This window comes from Rhineura floridana, chromosome 4, assembly GCF_030035675.1.
Source record: "Rhineura floridana isolate rRhiFlo1 chromosome 4, rRhiFlo1.hap2, whole genome shotgun sequence".
NCBI lineage: Eukaryota > Metazoa > Chordata > Lepidosauria > Squamata > Rhineuridae > Rhineura > Rhineura floridana.
In genome coordinates, this window is record NC_084483.1 from 141,899,031 (window position 1) to 141,918,683 (window position 19,653).

General features: G+C 42.3%; 1 protein-coding gene across 1 annotated transcript in view; it reads left to right on the plus strand.

Annotated features, from left to right (window-relative positions):
• Positions 1-19,653, plus strand: part of SDCCAG8 (SHH signaling and ciliogenesis regulator SDCCAG8) — a 231,828-nt gene that overhangs the window by 209,967 nt on the left and 2,208 nt on the right. The window contains exon 17 of the mRNA XM_061626111.1: positions 9,366-9,492. Within this exon, the coding sequence (XP_061482095.1) occupies positions 9,366-9,492 (127 nt within the window). The remainder of the gene's footprint in view (positions 1-9,365; positions 9,493-19,653) is intronic.

Here is a 19,653-nt window from a genome sequence, read left to right on the forward strand (position 1 = left end):
TCTCTCTCCCTAGACTTGCTTAACTTCTTTCTTTAATATACTGAGTAAGAGTTGTCTCCAAAAAAGAAAAAGAAAAGTTGCCTGTAGTACTCTCATCTGACAAAGGCCGGCCGGCCTATGAAGTCTGTGACCAAAAAAGCCTATCAGCCATGCAAGGTGGCTTGTCAGAGACTTGACAAAACTCCTGTTTGCTGTCTATATGCAATTACACAAATGCAGGTTGTGAAGTGCTTGCAGAGCACACTACTTGACCGTGTTGTTTGGGGGGGGTTGAGGTGACTATCTTGTGGAAGGCCAAGGGGTAATTTTGGGGCTAAGGGAGTGTGCAAGGGGGTTGGTTAATCCATGTGTGCTGGTGAATCAAATGGGAAGGGATCCATCCATGAGGACCGAGATGAGAGGGTGAAGCTTCCATACGACATCATGGGTATTTTTTTCTTTATTGCTGTAGCTTTCCAAGTGAATTATGCAGGCCCTAATAGTGTCAGTGGTATAACCTTAGAAGGGGTGGCAGTGGGAGGCATGGCATGATTCACAAAGGGACCCTGCACTTCTCAATTTGCCACTACACTACTGATGATCATGTTGCTGTTGATGATGATGATTACCTGCCCTTCACCCTGAGGTCCCAGGACAGATTACAACAATTTAAAATACATTCTTAAAAACAATTTAAAAACAACTTGCAATCACAAAAGTACTGCACTGTAGGGCTCCCTTAGAAGACTGTCCAGAAGCTACAGTTAGCATTCTAGGACCTGCTTTGAACTAACATGTACTAGGAGATGGGCTCACATCACAGTTCTTTTTGAAGAGTGCCACTGGTTTCCTGTTTGATTCTAGGCTTGATTCAAAGTGCTAGTGCTTACCTTTTAAAGCCCTACCTAGCTTAAGACCCAAGTATCTGGTGAGTTGTCTTTTCCTGTATCAATCTGCTTGTTTGTTGAAATCTAGATCTGACACTTTTCTTCTCTTGCTCCCACCATCGGAAGTAAGGTGGGTAGAAACCAGGGAGAGATCTTTTTCAGCAATAGCATTCTGCCTGTGGAGAGTGGTACCAGGCAAAGACCTTTTCATTTCCCTATACTTTAAACATTGCTAACTTTTAAGTGTTTACGTTGTTTTATTTTCCATTTGTTAGCTGCCCCTGGGGTTTTGCAAACTGAAGAATAGAACAAATACAGTAGGGCCCCACTTATACGGCAGGTTAGGGACCAGAGCCCCGCCTTAAAGCGGAAATTGCTGGAAAGCAGAACTCTGTCAAAATGGTGGTGAAAAAGGCGGGAAAATTCAAAAACAAAATGGCTGCTGTCACGGAGTTGAAAAGAAAATAGCTCAAACGAACACAACGGTGGCCATCACGGTGGAGGAGACAGCCTCCTGGGAGGGTAAAGGATGAGAGGAAAAGAGCCACCGCCGCGAGAACCAAACATGCCACAGGAGCAACAGCAGGGAGCTGCCACTGCAAGATCCTAGTGGCCACAGTAGCAGCCAAAGGGAAAAGGCACCACCAAAGTGAGGCAAGTGGGATGCCGTGGTTAAGCGGGACACGAGTTGAAGCTGCTGCCGCAACCTTCAAGCTCACTGCTGCCGCCGACCCAGCAGGTAAAGGTCAGCCTTTCCCCCCCCTTTTTAAAGGAAAAATCAGAGCAGTAAAAGCCTGTGATGGCAACCGGGGGGGGGGTAGCCACGCGACTGCCCAACAGCTGACCACGCTGAGCAGCTGATCGCAGCACAGTTTAGATCAGCCAGCCCTGACTCAGGGTAGTGGCGAAAGGTAGTGGCAGAAGCTGCAAGGGGGGCGGCTGTGCAGCCACCCACCACAGAACACGGCGTGGCTGTGGGGGGAAGGATCCCGGAAGCCAGACTGGCTGTAGCCACGAGGTGGGGGTGCACCCCGTGTGGCCCTCCTCAGCTAAACAGGGGAAACAACCCCTAAAAGAATGAAGGGAGAAAAAATGGTGCCCATCTGCACCAAAAATAAACAAAGGTAAATGGGGAAAAATACAACACCTAAAATAACAAGAGAAAAAATGGTGCCCGTTTGCGCCAAAAGTAAAAGAACCGAGATGCCACGTGATCGCATGCTACCGCCGTATTAGCAAACCTGTATCAATAATACAGAAGGCTTCATTCAATATTGTACGTTTGAATATTATAAGCCTGAAGAAGCCGATAAATGTCTGGCTTGTTCTTCTGCTTCTTGCACTTCTTGCTAATGTCTAAATTCACTTATCTTACCATGAGCAACATGTGCAGTGTGGCTTTTTTACTTGTCTCCCAGAAAATCAGTAAAGCAAATACACAGAATACTTAATTCCTTTTTTTTAAAAAAATCTCATCACATCAAGCACCTTTAGGAACAAAAATTAATTATTAGTTTTTGCCTTGTACTTTCTTAATTCTGCATGAATCTTCCTTTCCTGCTCTTGTAAAATCAATTGATTAAAAAAGTAAGGCTTGTTATGATGCGTCTGCATCAGAGGGCAAATTGTGCAACTCATAAATGAATGGGTTGTTTTTGCTCTTCACAGCAGTCCTTTCAGTCTTCATCTAGAATTTGGCATCTTAAGGCTTCAGGATTGGATCCAAAGGAATTCTGTAATTTTTTTTAAAAAAAACTACATATATTAAAAATGAAGAATGATAGTGTTGTTTTTTAATGGAAACAGTGACCAACAAATGAATAGAGTTAACAAGCTGATACATTTGTCAACATTGTTTTCTAAATTTCTTGAAATGCCTGATGTCTCTTCAGGCCTCCCATATACACTCTGCACATGCCATCAAAAACCGAGTAAAGAATCCTCTCTTGGTTGTGCTCAGCATGCTCAAACACCACATGCACTGTCTGCTATGTGTCACTTCTTATGAAGCCCATGCTGGGAGGCTCTTTTTAAAGGCAAAATGTTTCTGAGGAAAAGAGTATGGATTGGGCAGCTTGCTGCAGACAACTTCCTAGCTCAGTACTGAATTAGCATAGTGATTGGCATTCTTAGCTTCATGCTAGAAGGTAGGAAAAGCTTTGATGCTTCAGAAATGTGGAGGAAAATGAGGAAGATGGAAATACATGGTAAAAGCAGCCAAAATTATATGTCTGCATGAAATAGTAAAGATGTGTGGTGGGGATTTATTTATTTGTTTTATTAAAATTTATATCCTGCCATTCTTCCTCTAAGGAGCCAAGGGCAGCCAACAAAAACACTTTAAAACATCTTAAAAACAAAAGACTTTAAAACATATTAAAACATCTTTAAATACACAAATTCATGGTTTCCTTTAGAGTTAGCTGATGAGCCATGGGAGCACACCTTGCTCCAGACCATGAAGTGATTTGCACTGAAACTGCATGAAACTACTGGGGAAGTTGTCCATAAATCAGGGCCCGAGGCTCCCCAGGTTGTTTAAATGTTTGAAACTGGACCACCAGTAACAAAATGGCAGTAAATGGGGGTGATGTTTGATGTACTCAGCTGGCAGCAACTGACATCCTTGTCTATTGATGTGTAATCTGGAAGTTGGAAATGGCTAAATTCTTTTAGCTGAGGTAAATAGCTATTTCCTTATGGTAGGGAGTTCCACACTTCAGCTCTCCACAAGTTAAATACAGACATGCTTTGGAGGTATCGTGAGTGACTCAGCCTTCCCATTTTAGGCAGATATTTGCTGATCCAGAGCCTCGAAGTGGAGAAGGCTTTTTATTTTATATTCCCTCCGACACACACATACATATGCCTTGCAAAGTATTTTTATTCATCTCCTGTCGTTTCTTCTCCTCTTCTTTCATACTTAATTTGTACCCTCTTCTCTCACCCCAAACGGTCACTTTCTTTCTTCCCTCCTGCCTTCTCCTTTTACATTTGCCTCTTCTTGCTATAACAGCTTCCCTTTCTTATACCCTTTCTCTCTGTTCCTTGATAGTGATGATGATGAAGAAAATATTTTCTTCTTCTTCTCCTTATTATTATTATTATTATTAACCTGTTAATCTGCATGGGTGCATGCACACACAGGCTCTCCCGTTCCTGGCATCAGCCTGGTTTTTCTTTGGAGGTGGAGGTAACGATTGCCACCTTGGAGTCAGCAAAAGCCAAGGCTGGATGAGAAGAAAGAAGAGTCTATGGGGGGGGGGAACCAGTTGAATACTTTCTATTAAATGTATGTTTTATGCTATTCTTAAATATATGTGTTAGGCAGAAACTGAGAGCACCAAGCACTTCCCACTGGTGCCTGTTGTCTCTGACTTTCTAGGACCTGTTGAGGGGCAGAGGGAATGGAAGAATAAACTTAATTCTGCTAGTGTTTATGATGGCTTTTTAAAAAAAATTCCTGATTTCTTTTGAGAGTATTTTCCTCCTCCAACATTCATTCCCCATTTTTCTCCTGTCAATATCTGAACTACAGCTTAAGTCATCCACAGTTGCTAATGACTCCACTATAGTAAGGGTTGAGTTTTGTCCCATCTCATCTGAGCCCCAGCCTGCCTGTTGACTTTGCTCCATTTAACTCAGTGGGAGTCATTGAGAACAGAGCTAGCTCCTGGCTACCTCTACCTAGCCCCAACTCTTTGCTTTCATAGCCCAGTCCTAGTTACATACAGTATCTTGGTCTGATGAGGTCCTGGAAACTGACATTTGTATCCATTGTGAAGATAGCTAAATACTAGTTTGTGAGGAAACCACAGTGCAGAAATATAGGTAGGCATAGGACACAGCAATATGACTAGCCCTATTTATGATGATGTTCAGGAAACCCCAGCATAGGTTAATATGATGGGTTTTCTTTTTCAATTTTTAGTTGGATTTAGTTTGTTTTTGTTTTACCAGTGTCATCCAGATGTTCTATGCATTTTTCTAAGTACAAATAGAAAGTACAGTAGAAAGAACTATGATGGCTAAATATTCCTCTTGTCTATCGTATGTGAGGAAATTTGCAGCCAGGCTTACATTGACTGTAATTAAATTAAATGTAGTACTTAGAGTTACTTATGCATGTTTCCTTAAATGTAAGCCCCACTATATTTCATGCAGCTTACTCACAGATATTTGTGCAAACTATGCAGCCTTAGTTCTGTTCAACTAACAGACATTTTATCAGTTTAAACATTTAAACATTGCTGTGGGCTATCTTAACATGCAAGGATACAGGGCTATTTCACATTTACTTATACATAGCTTGATGACCAGCAGCTGAATTTGTGAACTTATCTCATTATGTCTGAGTAAGGTGATATTAAAGTGCTCTCTGTAGTGTTTGACTCAAAATGGCTCATACATACATACAAGTCATCACAACATGCTGCAGTTGTCAAATGAAGATGACACTTGGATGGGTGCATATCCACACACCAGCACAAAGTGGTAGATATATCTGAACCTATTGGCCCTGCACACACACAGTTAGGATTTCATTGAATCAATGTGTTAACTTCACACATTACCATTTTCCTATACAAAAATAATATTTTTGTCATTTACTGTAAAGTCAAGCACAACTATTTTTCCTGCTCAGGTTGGATTGCTTCTGCATACCTCAGTTGCCCATCCATGAATCTGCAGTGCCAAAAACATGCTGTGTTTCACACATCCCAGTACACTTATATTTTTCTACACGGAGAGATCTCCAAATAGAACAACAGTAATGTGTGAAACCCTAAGTTGTAACACATCTTGGGTAATTTTGGAATGTCAGGTGTATGAAAAGAATGAATGGAATGCAGACTGTAAGGGCCTTTGTGCTTTAAAAATGCTGAATGATTTAGTGATTTACTTGAGTTTTTAGAGGTCAGGGAGGCTGGCTTCTTCCTGGAATTGGAATTATCCAGCAAAGAACACTATAGTTTTCCCTCAAGCCAATTGCAACCACCACAGTACTAGGATTTTATGATATGGAAGGACAGAAGAAGAAAAAGGGAAGGTGAGATAGGAGAAAAGAAATTTATTTTATACAAGAATATTCCAGCAAGAATAGAGGATCCATACATCCTACATAAACCTATTCCTTAAGTACTCCTCAGGTTTTTAAGGGGCTATCAGTCCAGTACGGTTGCAGGCATACTTCACGGTTGACTGGAGTGTGGGCAAGCTCTGAGACCCCACCTCAGCTGATAGTTGGGATGGAAGCCTAAGCCTTGCCATCTTTCTTGGGGCCAAGGCGTGTTGAGATCCTTCTACCCAGGAGTACACCACTCCTGGGATTTGGCCTCAAACTGACATAATAGTAATGTGAACATTTGCACTGTGATCTGTGAAGCGTCTCCCTTGAATGTAATTCCAACAGACCTGCCAAAGGAATTCCTGAAGTGGTTTTAGAGGATCATGCTATGTATACTTTTTAAATCTCATTATTTGTTGCCCTTGGGAAACGGGGTGCAGGTTTTCAAACACTACAAAACCCAGGAAGACCTGCTAACCACAGATGAGGGTGCAATGAATGTTTGAACAATGATTCCTTCTACTTTCAAAGTACCTTAAACCCCGTGGGATGGGGAGCTATTGTCTCCAGCATTTATCTCATCTGCTGTGAGGCTTGTTGCCTGCAAAGTCATGCAGCTGTATTACCCCTGCAAGCCTTAATATCAAGATGTGGGCTCCCTTTTCCTAAGTGAGTTATCGCCTTTCTGCAGAATTCCTTTGGCTGCAGACTTTCTTCTGAGTCTTTCTGTTCAGCTCAATTGGTCTCTTTCAGTTACCGTGGTAACCAGCAGATGGGGTTCTTTGACAAGGGTCAGTAGGGAGGCTGCCACCGTATATGGGAAGAATAGCTAAATAACAAAGCGTTCAGTGCTGACAGTTCAGCTATAGCCGGCCAGGAGTAGTTATCAGATTACTTATATTAAAACCTAATTAAGATGTGTGCCAGTAAGTGCAGTGTGGATATTGGATTTGGTGATTTAGCTGCTGCCAGTTGCTGTAATTCAGTCTCACTGCTTTAGCACATACAGCTTTGCAGAATACAGCAGAAATCCATTGCATGCGTAATCCGATGGTAATGGAATGATGCATAGTGTAATCATCTGGTCTTTTCTGGCTTAGCATCTCAATCCTGGCCTCATTGTGTGTGTGTGTGTGTGTGTGTGTGTGTGTGTGTGTGTGTGTGTGTTGTGACATGTCATATATTTACTGATTTTACAATAGAGTCGTGAGCTATGGAAGAGGATGTGGTGATGGTGGAGAATTAGAAGGAAACATGTAAAAGTAAAAATTGGAAAGCACTTGAAAAAAAACCCACTACATTTTTGAAGAGCCCTGCAATAACACGTTGCAACGTGGAGTGCATCTGGTCAGAGTTCCAACCACACTATTCCAGTGCCGTTCCACTTGTCTCCCACCCCCCACCCAGCCATCAATCAGTATGCAGTGCGCACTGATCATAACTGGGCCACTATTGGGCTTTTGTGGGGGGGAGAGGTGTCTCTATTTGTGTATTTTTTTGTGTGTATATGTGTCTGGGCTAGGGATGGGGGAGAATATCCAAAAAATTGAACCTGGTACTGGATCTCGCCTGAATTCACTAGTTCGCTATCCCTTTGGAGCAGCACAGATTTTGCAGCCATGACTGCAGTCGGCAAGCTTTTTCCCCCCCAAATCCTCCCCCTATTTTATGGGGGTTTTTTTGTAATTAAGATGTGTCAGCCATAGGATTTCCATTTGTCCATTATGTATTACGAAAAAAATCATTATTATCGCAATATAATGCAAAAAAAAATTGGCTATATATGTCTTCAGTGTTAATTGTCAATCATCCTGCAGTTTCATGTTTTTCAAACAAGTAATCTCAGAGCATTCTGAATTTCTTGCATGGGAAACATTACAATGATGAGACTGATCCACACTACCCACCTTGCCCCTCCCCTCCCCTCTTTCGTTGCTGCTGTCTTGAGCTAACCAAGGGCTGTCTCTCTTTCACTGTGTGTCGCAATGTGTGTGTGTGTGTCACTGTGTGACCAAAAAAAACCAAGTGGAACACTGTGATCATTCATTCACATTCATTCAGTGACCTAAAATTTACGCAAAGTTTTTCTCCGCTGCCCAAAGTATTTACAAAAACAATTGTGTAATTTTTGCAAACCAAAAAAAACCCCTTGCGGATCAAATCACCCTCATGCAGCAGATCAAATTGGCAAGAGCTAGAGAAAGCGGAAGCAAAACAAATACAGACTGGTAAAGAAACGACAGATTCTCAAAATGCATGCGGATCGTCACCATGCAGCAAACCCCATCCCTAATCTGGGCACACCTATGCCCAGTCCCTGCTACATTGATTTCTGCATTGATATCTATTCAATATTCCATGCCATTGAGTTATTATGGGACTGTTTAGGGGTTGGGTTTTCTGCCCCCTTAGGCTTTTTTCCCTTAAAATTTTTTAAGCATCTGCAAAGTCTGTCAGCATTTCTCTCCTCTGTGTAATTTTGTCTGCATAAGCACGAGCATGGGAAGACTCGACTATATATTAGTATACAGTGTATGATAATCACAATTTATACCCTTGCTTACATCCCAGTTATCTTCCTGCCTCAGCTGTGCAAATAAAGATTGAGGGGGGCATCTGGTTTCCCCACCTGTGTCAACTGCCTCTTTAGGGTTGGAAGAAATACAAGCACTTGGGTGGGAGAGGAAGGCAAGTTGTTGCATTTGTGACTCAGCTGTTCCTTTCCCAGATTCAACTACTATTTGCTCAGGAAAATGTTGAATTGGGGAGGGTGATCCAAAGGGTCTCAGGCCATGTTGCTGCAACTTTCTAAGTTTAAATTTACTTTTACAAGTAAGTGTGTGAGAGAGGGAGGGAGGATACATGGACGTTTACTGATATGCGTGTCTGTAGACATGTTTTATGTATGCTGAATACATAACACTTTAATTTATAAAGGAAGATTGAAAGCTTAATAAATCATGCTTAAAGGAGCATGTGTTGCTGACTTTACACATTTCATAAATTGTGTGTTCTGGCAACACACTTGGGAATTCCTGTTCGGTGTCAATTGTATGACAATATCCTTGGCAGGTTATACAACTTTTGATAGATCTTTGCAATCAAGGAAACCTTATCCACATAATCATTTTGGTTTGAAATTTCAGGCCAAAAAAGGTAATATAGTAGTAAAATGGTCTCTCTTTCCCATCAAAAATACCTACAAAATTCTGCTGGTTTTCTTAAGATTACATATATGTATTAAGGCCAAGACCCAACATCCATTTCGTAGATAAAAAGGGCATTCTTCTGTGTGTATTAATGAGATGTAGTTAAGAATAGAGTCCAGTAACCCAGTGGTGGAACCTGTAAAGCCATAAGCTTAACATTAAGCCAATTGCATTCTTGAAACAACCTCATCAGGGCAACCTCTTTTTATATATTTCATGCAGGTTGCACCAACTTGACAAGCATTGCCAGACAACTGCCCAGCAGCTTGTGGAATTACTAAACAAACAGAATGAACTATATAAGGAGAGACAGATGCTTACTGAGGAGGTGGAGTTCCTGCGTACTCAGGTACCAATCAAACCCAGGAAAAAATGAATGAAAACCAAAGAAAAATGTTTGCCAATCAGCAACCAAAACAATGAACTGATACAACACAGTTTCAACATGAGATAGTTCTTTTTCAATCCTGTGAACGCAGATTTCTTATCACATTTAAACAGTTGTTGATTTGAACCCTCTAAGCTTTTCTGCACATGTCCTGGACTTTCCCAGTTCTTCACCCTTTCTCCTTCCTAAAGCCCCAGGAAAGGAGAAAGGGTGAAGGCACTGCTTGCATAGTTCCTTCATCCTAGATGAACAGAGTCTGGGTGTGATTATGAAACAGCATCACAAACACCGCCACCTTTGGACATTATGCTAAAGTTCCAGTGATCGCCAGCCTTTTTGGGTCAATAGGCACAGTTGGGATTTTGAGAGAGTGCTGTAGGTGCCAGTCTCAAAGTGGCTGTCATGGGGGGCATTGCCTAACATAAAATGGCCCCTGCATCTAAAATAGCAAAAAAGAGAGGGCCGCAAAATGGTACAGGCATTCCACCCCGCCCCTCTCCAGAGCAAAAGGCACCTACATCAGCCACTGTTGCACTTGTTCACTGAGAGGAGCTCTTTGCATCTCTCCTTTGTACAGAATGGGAGGATGGGTGTCCATGGCAGCCACTGAAATTTGGGCATGTTTCAGGGGGGCTGTTCAATGAAGGAGAGGCTGAGCCAGTGCAAACAGGAACTGAAAAGGAAGAGTGAAAATCTGTTGTGCATTGTGGGTTTTTAAGGGGATATTTGCAGAGACCTTTAGTGGGTGCCATAGGGGGTAATGGTTGGGCACACTGGCACCCATGGGGATCACGCTGGCAACCCCCCCCCAAAAAAAGTGTAGTTGAGCATGATGCGAACAAGTTGCAGTGAGGCTTGGGCTCATGAGTCCCCCCTCCTCCTTTGAGGAGTTCAGAGGCTTCTCCTTCTGTTTTTTCTGAAGTACAGCTTGTCATGTCACCAACAAATGATGGGTTGTTTGAAATTATTTATGGGTAGCACAGTGTGTTTTCCCTAAGTGGATGAATACCAGAACGTTTATGTTATGTATTCCAAAGTCTATCTGGATATGGAAAAAACCTTCCTTTTATTAAAAAAAACCTCCTTCATATAAAGAACATAAAATTGCTGTGTTCCTTAACATCTAAGGTGCAGGATCTTAAGTGCCCTTTTAATACCCAGCATATGTCAGCATCCAGCAAGTGCTAATGGATTTTGACAAAATACGGACAGAACTAACATCTAGATTCTGTCTTAGGGTGTAATCCAAATCATATTTCTGCTGTGCTGTCGGAGGCTGAATTCCAGCTGAGCTGGCAGGATCCCGGCACCGCTGGGCTCCGCCAGCAGAAGCCCCCTGCTGCAGTGCCATCGGGACCCTGCCGTTGGCACTGGGAATCTGCCAGGGATGGCCAGCCTGGTGGACAGAAAGCCTGCAGAAGCCCTGAAAGCAGGGTGTTCCAGGGGTGTGGCCAGGGAGGAGCTGCAGGGGGAACTAATCTAACTCCCTCTCGGAGCACTCCTTGGGTCCCGATCCCCACAATAATTCCACCAGCTAATAGGCCGGTGCAGTAAAAGAAATTACAATGGCAGCCTATGGGGACTGCTTACTCCTCTGTTCGTGGGATCCAGCTCTTCCCTTCTACCTCCCTTGCACAGCTCCAAATGGAGCTGGCACTCAGCTGGGCTGGTGGCCTCCAAGTGGGGAGTGGATGCCACAGAATTTTCTGCCAGCTTCTCCGCCACCGCCCTGCTCCTGCCGGTGAATTGCACTGCCAAGCAGCTTTTTTTTAGAAAAATGAGGTGCCAGTACTCATATCTTGATAAACTGTAAAATGCCTCTCTCACCCGTCCTTCTTCCCCCACCCCCTCTTCTCTACTAAATCTGTGATGAACTTTTAATAATATATTTATATTTGTATTTATTTAAGATCCTCTATTGAAACTGCAAAACAAAAATCATGAAGAAAATGTTCAGTCGTCATTAACAAAATCATCATGAACAAAATTCTTACTTGAACAAAAGTCCTTCTTGCTAAACTAAAAATTTATATATATTATGGGCACTAGTCACAAAATGGCTGCCATGGGGGCAGGGCATAAAACAAAATGGCTTAACACAAAATCAGATACTTCCCCCCTCCCCCTGCACAACCTCATACTTACTGTGGCAAATCAAGTTTGTTCTGCTGATCCTGATTGTGAAGGTCATGCTACTGATTTCCCCATGTGTTCAATGATGCTGTTGCTGTCTAACAACAAGGAACATGCCACAGTTCTGGGAAAACTGTAGAAAGTGACTGTTCCACACACTCACACACGTGCACATTCAGCACACACACAGACCAAAAACACACATGCATCCCTCTCTCTCTCTCTCTCTCTCTCTCTCTCTCTCTCTCTCTCACACACACACACACACACACACCCCATATACATAACCACACATACATTTCTCACTTTTACTGTCTGCCCAAGTGCATCTCTCACAGACCACTTTGTACCATGGCAGCTCATAGCAGCCTATTCTGTGGTTCATATATTGTATGGCAGGACCATGAGGACTTGGCAAGATGGTGAGGCATGGTGGAATCACCTTCTCTTTAATTCATCCCCTCATTTTGTGACATGAGTTTAAGACCAGACCGCCTGATGCTGGGTTTGCACTAAGGCATGAATTGATAAGGAATGGCACAACAGACTTCACAGAAGGTTTTATTCCTCTCAGCAAACAGGTTTCCTCCTGCCAGATACAGATGTCACAATATGTAAGCAGAACAATACTTGTTTACTCAGTGTTTCAGAAAGATACGCCATTGTGAGCAAAAGGGGAATCTCAAGGCCCATACCGAAAGGAATGTGAGTCTTTTACTTTTTGACCCTAACCCTAACCCTAGAAAGTCAGAGGAGATGCCTCCCTATCTCTTTTATTCCCCAATTTCATCATATCCGTCCTTCGCCCATATATACCTATGAGACCCAAAACCCTAGAAAAAGAACAATTTTTAGCTCTGTACACATACACACCCTCCTCCTGTCCATGGGACTCCTTGCGTGTCAAGAAACATTGCAGCATGGGACATCAGATCAAGAGGTTTGGGGTAAAGGGTTCTATTGCCTTACTGCAAGAAAAGGTCTAGTGAGTTTTCAAAAAGAATTGAAATGACTTAAGGTGTACAATTCCTGATACTAACTTCTGGTTCTGTTTTCATACACACAGCTGCAAGAGCCCCTCAGGGCACTGGATAGGTAACTTTACTGTCTTCTGGAGTTTTCATACCAAATGAGTATGCTCCCACCATTTTCTTTTTTGGGATACTGATCTCTTTAAAAACTTAGATTAAGCTTTAGTCTAAGGGTTGTGGGTGAATTAGGATATTAGGATTAAATACACCTATGAATTTATACTTTATGTGCTGCTTTTCATTAATTAATTTGTAATCAAGCTCCTTTCTACCTCACTGTAATAAATAAATGCTTCATTATTTTTAAAATTAAACTTTTGTTGTGGGTGTGCATCCTTGGGTTTTAAACTCCTTTAGACTCATTTTTAGGGCAATGCACAGCTGACGCATGTTAAAAATCCATCTCTCACCTAGAACTTCTTTTAAGGGTCATGTGTGAGTGACGCACACACAGGTTTTTAAAGATGTCTAACAGACACACACAAATCACATACATACCCACTTCCTCTCTCTCACTCACACTGGCTCACGTACTCCACACATGCATACATTCCTCCTTCCCCCTCTCGCACACACAGACCATACACACGCATACATACAGTGCCTTTCTGTTTCTCTCATCTGCACACACACAGACAACACATCCATTCTTTCATTTTTCACTCTCTCGCACGCACTCAGTCAGGAAGCAAGTGCCTGCCACCAGCTGCACTTGGCTGATGGGCAACTAACAATCCAGTGAACTGAACGATTTCGGCCGGTTCTTTCTTTCTCCCCACTTTAAAAACAAAAAGCCAGTCCCAACATGGAGCCGAGGAAGCACTCGCAGCCACTCCACCTGACTGGTGGGCAGCAACGGACTGAGCAACTCCTTCCCCACTCCCAGACTAGGGAACAGTTGCAAGCTAGTTGGAGGGGAGTTTTCTCCTTGAAGACCTGTAAATTGTTTTTTTTAAAAAAGGTGCTAGTACCAGAACATACCATCAGAAAAAAAAGCACTAGTCTTAGGAATGGTTTCTCAGTTACGCCATGGGGCCAAGCTGCATGTGATATGTAGTTTAATTTTTCTTTCCTCCCAGATTTTAAAACAAAGATTATTATTACAAAACAGTCATGGGTGACTTCAAGCTGGAGAAGAAAAGCAGAGCAGAGAGAGCTCCTTAACTTTTTCATTGACAGCTGATTGCTCAAATTTGCCCCTTTCACACTTTCATATGGGACACCCTGCATTTCTTTTCCCATACCAGGAGCAAACCAGTTTGGAGGGAGCAATTTTGGGCCCAACTGTATGTCGTGTATAGTCTGGTCTCTAAAGCAGGCTAAAAAAGGAATGCTTTCTAGATGTTCTCAAAGGTAGGACTGATAATTAGTGATGGCTCTGAGATTTAACAATCCTGTTTAGGTTCCAGTGGAGAACCTGTATCTCAAAAACGAGTAGCTGTCCTGAAAAGACAATACCAACAACGTTAAGAATGTATTTGCTATCTGTTAAAGACCTTCCTGGAATATTTTTGCATGAATAGTCATGGTTTTCTTGTCTTCTGAATGGATGTTAAACCTATTCACATGAGGACAAGCCTAACAAACTGGAAAATGCTATGCAAAGCCAGCTTCATGAAAAAAATGCCATGCATGGGAAGACGTATATTCCCCTGTAACGTGCTGCTTCCATAAAGCCTTGATTATTTTTATATTCATTTATGCATGTGTGCTATATACTGCCTCTCTTTCAATGGACAAGGTGGTTTTGATTGCAATCAAAACAAGACAAAAGGAAAAGGGATAGGGGAAGAGGAAGAGGAAAATAAGTAAAGCCAGGTATGATTTCTTACATGATATTAAGTAATGACTAGGTGAAATGGCCATTGCTGATGTCAGGGGGTGGGGAACGAGAAGAACTAGTGACGGTTGATCTCAACTGAGCCAATGGATAGAACTCATTGTCTCACCTCTTCCTCATCAGGTGCAGCCAGGTGGAATGCCTGTTGTTGTCAGGATGTGCTGCCACACCCATAAACTTCCCAGAAGTTCTTAGGAGGATGGGTAATCGTGAATAAACAAACTGCTGCAGTCTCAAGAGCTAAATAATGGAAGAAAGTAAAATGTTTCTCTGGCCTCATTTCTTTCTTAACTCTGTGTGGGCAACCTGAGTGTAATTGTGGAAGTACTGCTTGTTGCTTCTTAAGTCAGGGCCGCTTCCCATGTGGGTATTGCAAAAAATCAAACCTATGATGTGGACCCCATCACTTTGCTGTGTGGATTGGCACAAGTACATGGAAAGTTTCCATGACAGCAGCTGGGAGCATGAATGGCTAGAAAGGAGACTTTCCATGTGTTGAGCTGATCCCCATAAGAAGGTTACAGTCCCTGTGTAACACCATCACAATGTAGAAGCACTTTTTGTGGAAACTATTCTGCTCGCATCATGCACAAAGTAACCATGAGAAACCAAACCTCATTTGGATAGCCTTCCACCCTCTGGCTCCTCCTCCGCAGTTTTGATGGGGTGAAAACCAATGAAACATGGAGGTGATAACGTTACTGCAGGAATCTCCAGCCCATAACTGGCATGGGTCTCAGTTTGGCCCGCTAGACTATTTTCCTCCAAACCATATGTGATGTCAGGTGTAGAGCTGGTGGAAATGTGGCTGCCACAAAACAACCAGACACCTTAAAATGCTCCCAATTGTTCCTTGGCAAGGGAGGCTTTCTGTCAGTGGCAGTAACGGCATTGCCAGTAAGAACAAGCCTGCAGCAATCAAGTACCCATTAGGAACTCCATAGCGCATCTCATCTGAGCAATTTTCCTATAAGTGCCCGAAAGCATTTGGGGCTCCTGCTGGGAGGAAGAATGGAATGTAAATAAAATAATTAAATAAATAAATAAAGCAGATCTTGTTGTAAGCACAAACATCCCTTTGTATTGCTGACTTGAACTGAAGCTGGCAATGCAAAGGGTCTTTCTTTGTATGAGTGCCTTGGCAGGGGGGGTATCACCTGATGTCATTGTGATGTCAAGTGATTGACAATGGGAGGCTATGCCTACCTATCAAAATGGCCTGTGGGAGGGGGAGTTCAGGGAGTTCACACCTGCTTTACTGAATGACAGTCTGTTGGGGTGCTACAACCTTATGCATGGGAGGAATGTTCTCATTCCCTTGTAATATTTCAGGAGGAAAGGATTAAGTTTACCTTGATTGTTCATCTAGATCTGCAGTTTCAGCATTTTTGCACTGTATTATGTTGCAACTAGAGAAGAAAAACATCATGCAGTTATTGCTTGCCTTCAGTTTTCATGTAGATAAATAAATATGAGTACCTAGTGGGACTTGCGGTATATCTTCAGTTCCTGTTTGTGTTTCCAGCCAACCAGCCCTCCTCCTGGATACGCTAAGCTCTAAGGGGCTCATGCAGGCCAAATTATCCCCTTAATTTTCCATTTGTCTTTTCCAAGAGAAACTCATCATTCTGTGGTTTTTGTGCCTTCATGGGTCTGTTTCTAAGGAGAGATGTTGGGCCCTTTTTCCTCTGACTGGTTTTAAAATATATACTCCTGAAAACGTTGGGGTTTCCCAGAGTTTGTTGATATCTCCCTCTTTCATCTCAAAGACCCCAGTTTAGTTCAGTTTCTGCCAACACTCATCACCTAATTTCACTGTTAGAGAATCAATTATGCATAATCACCAATATCTCTGTCATCTCCTACTGGTTGTCCTGAAATGCTAAAACAGGACTGGGAAAATGATTCCAGCTTAAGGGTCCAATTCCCTGACGGGTAACCTTCCAGACATGCCAGTGGTGGGTCAACCAAAGCCACATACCAACCCCATACACACATCATTTTCACACATGCATGCATCCATCCCTACACACACTCAATTTGCACACATCAATATACCCTACATTCATACACAATCATTTAAACCTCCCCTATCCTTATATCTCTCCCCCATCCCACTCCATCTTTTGTGTGTGAATGGAACCTTTTAAGAGTATAAAACCAGTTTCATCTGCATCCCTTGTGTAGTCTGACAAATTCACAGTAAACAGTATTCTGACACAAACCTGCCATCTCTTTTTAAGAAAAAAAGAGACAAGACCCCAGACGTGTCTTAAAGCAAGGGCTCTGTTATTTGCTGTTAACATGAGCAATGTTTGGAACTCATGGAAACCTTGTTTTTCAAGAAGAAAGTATTACAATGAAAGTTATTTTTTGCCTCTCACAGAAAATGGTCAGCAGGGCCAGTACAAGCACACGCCTTTGGAACCTAATTGTTTACAGGATATCACCATGTTTTCTGCAATTGATTAATCTTTTTTGGGGAACGTAACTACAGGAAGAAAGCAATAGAAACACTTGGTACTCCTACAAGCGACAGAAGTCCATCGTTGGTTTTGATGTTTTAGTTACCTAGTGCACCAGAGCTGTAATGCTGTTGAAGTTAACTTGGAAATCAGCCTTCATTAGATGAAAATCCTGGCAAGTTAAGTTGGTTATCCTGTTTCAGCTTGTTGACCTGAAGATGTGAAATAATTAAACCTTCCTGCACTGAAAATAAGTCATCCCGGTCTTCAGATATTGTGAAGTGGTTAGGCCAATGTCTTCAGACAGTCATGTGAGTTGTTCTTCCTTCTTCCAAGAAAAAATGTCTGGTCTTATTTCTGGGAAGATGCTCATATGTTCCATTAGTACACGATTAGACCACGATATCTGTCGGAACGCCTCTCCCGATATGAACCGGCCCGTACACTACGGTCTACTACGAAGGCCCTCCTCCGGGTTCCGACTCATAGGGAAGCCCAGAGAGTGGTGACAAGATCTAGGGCCTTCTCAGTGGTGGCCCCCAAACTATGGAATGGTCTCCCCGAGGAGGTGCGCCAGGTTAGTGCGACACTATCATCTTTTCGGCGCCAGGTTAAAACCTTTCTCTTCTCTGAGGCATTTTAATTCCTGTTAATTGTAAATTATTATATTTTGATTTTAGACTGTACAGTTTTGTGTACAGTTTTGTGTTATTTTTATTGTATTTTTAATGTTCACCGCCCAGAGAGCTGTTGCTAGTCGGGCGGTATATAAGCTTAATTAAATAAATAAATAAATAAAATAGTGGACACTATGCACCTTTTCATCTGTTGGATAAGAACTTGAAGTATACAGAGAGAAAACAGAAATCACCTTCTAACTTATTACAACAGTCCCAAATCAAAATAGTTGGTGCCAGTCTTAGTATTCTCCTTACTAACCTTATTTTTGTAACTTCCAATACCTATTGCTTGTGAATGTCAAATACTGAGGGGTTTCTCCTATGTAGATATAGCCTCCTGTGGCAAGGAGCAGGGCTACTACAAGGTTGCTGAACAGCTTCCTTAGGAAGGTTAGAAGCTGGTATGCTTTTGCAGCTTTTGGAAGAGGGTGCAAAGCAGTGGCTGCTGGTGCCCACTAGACTTGGTGGGGTTGCTGTGGGGGCGACGCCAATGAGATCATGGCCAACTGTTGTTTTGCCCCGTCCTCCTCCCTTGCAAACATACTGTGGAGTCCTTGGTTCAGAAGGGATCCCTGCTGTCACAATAGCTTCTCAGATGGGAGAAAGGTTGTGTGGCCTCCACCTGTTCTGGTTCTTTCCTTATCCTTCACCTTTGTAAGGGAACAGTGGAAACTTAAAACTTACATGTTTAATAATACTGAGCACCTAACAGAACTTTAGTCCTATCTCACTCTCATGAGTGTGCACACAGTTAAGTCGTACCTCCTCAGTAGTGAACAGAAACCTAGATCCCTGCTCATTCAGTAATGCTCTCCCAATCCTGCTTAAAAACACACACACACAAAGTGAGTGAGTAGCTGGAGACTCACACTTAGAAGGCACTACACAAGGCTTTACTCATGAGTAAGCCTCACACAACAGAGTGGAGGTTTACTTCTGAATAAGAAGCAGAGGATTGTGTTTAGGGTTGCCAGGTTTCCGCTTTTTGCCCAGAGACAGTGGATATTTGGGGTCCTGTCCAAGATTCCAGGTGAGTCAGCCCAATCTCCAGACTCTCAGCTTTCATTTTAAAAAAAAGTTTCTGGGTGGTTTGGTTCAAAAGGTGCACATCAAAACATCAGCTCCCCCCCACCAAGAAACTTCTGTTATATGAGCTCATAGCTGGCTGCTCTAACCCCACACTTTCAGGTTTGTAGCCAATAAGTGAAGTCAGGGGTGATTTACATGGGATTTGTTGACCTCTAGGCACTAGCTAGAACCCACTGCAAGGCTAGAAAAGTGTTGTCTTTTCCTGGTTTATAGCTTTCAGCAGTTCCAAAACTCCCTTTCTCTGTGTGTGCCAGTCAGGAGATGCAGAATAAAAAATCACAGCAGGATCTTGGCAGGCAATTGTTTCCTGTAAACAATTTCAGTTATGGTTATAATAAAAGTGTACATGCAGGGTTTCTTAAATTACTTGCAAATATAGCATATTATACATTTTATCTTTCAGATAATTTTTGCACAGAAATTTGAAAGAAGTGTATATGAAACTTGTTTAAATTTCTCTGGGCTGTTGAAGAGGGTAGCCTATCTATCTATCTATCTATCTATCTATCTATCTATCTATCTATCTATCTATCTATCTATCTATCTATCTATCTATCTATCTATCTATCTATCTATCTATCTATCTATCTATCTACCTATCATCTATCTACCTATCATCTATCTATCATCTATCTAATCTGTTATTTGATTTATATGCCACCCTTCCTCCCAGTAGGAGCCCAGGGAAATTAGTTAGCTAATTAATTAGCTAATTCACAGCCTGTCTCGAAAAGCTTCCCAATATGAAGCTTTAATCCTGTACTCACTTTTCTGGGAGTAAAGCAGCAATGCTAATCCCACATACCAGGAGACAACCCCACTGAATTCAATAGGACTTACTTTTGAGTAGACATGGTTAGGATTGTGCTGTAAATCAATGGGAC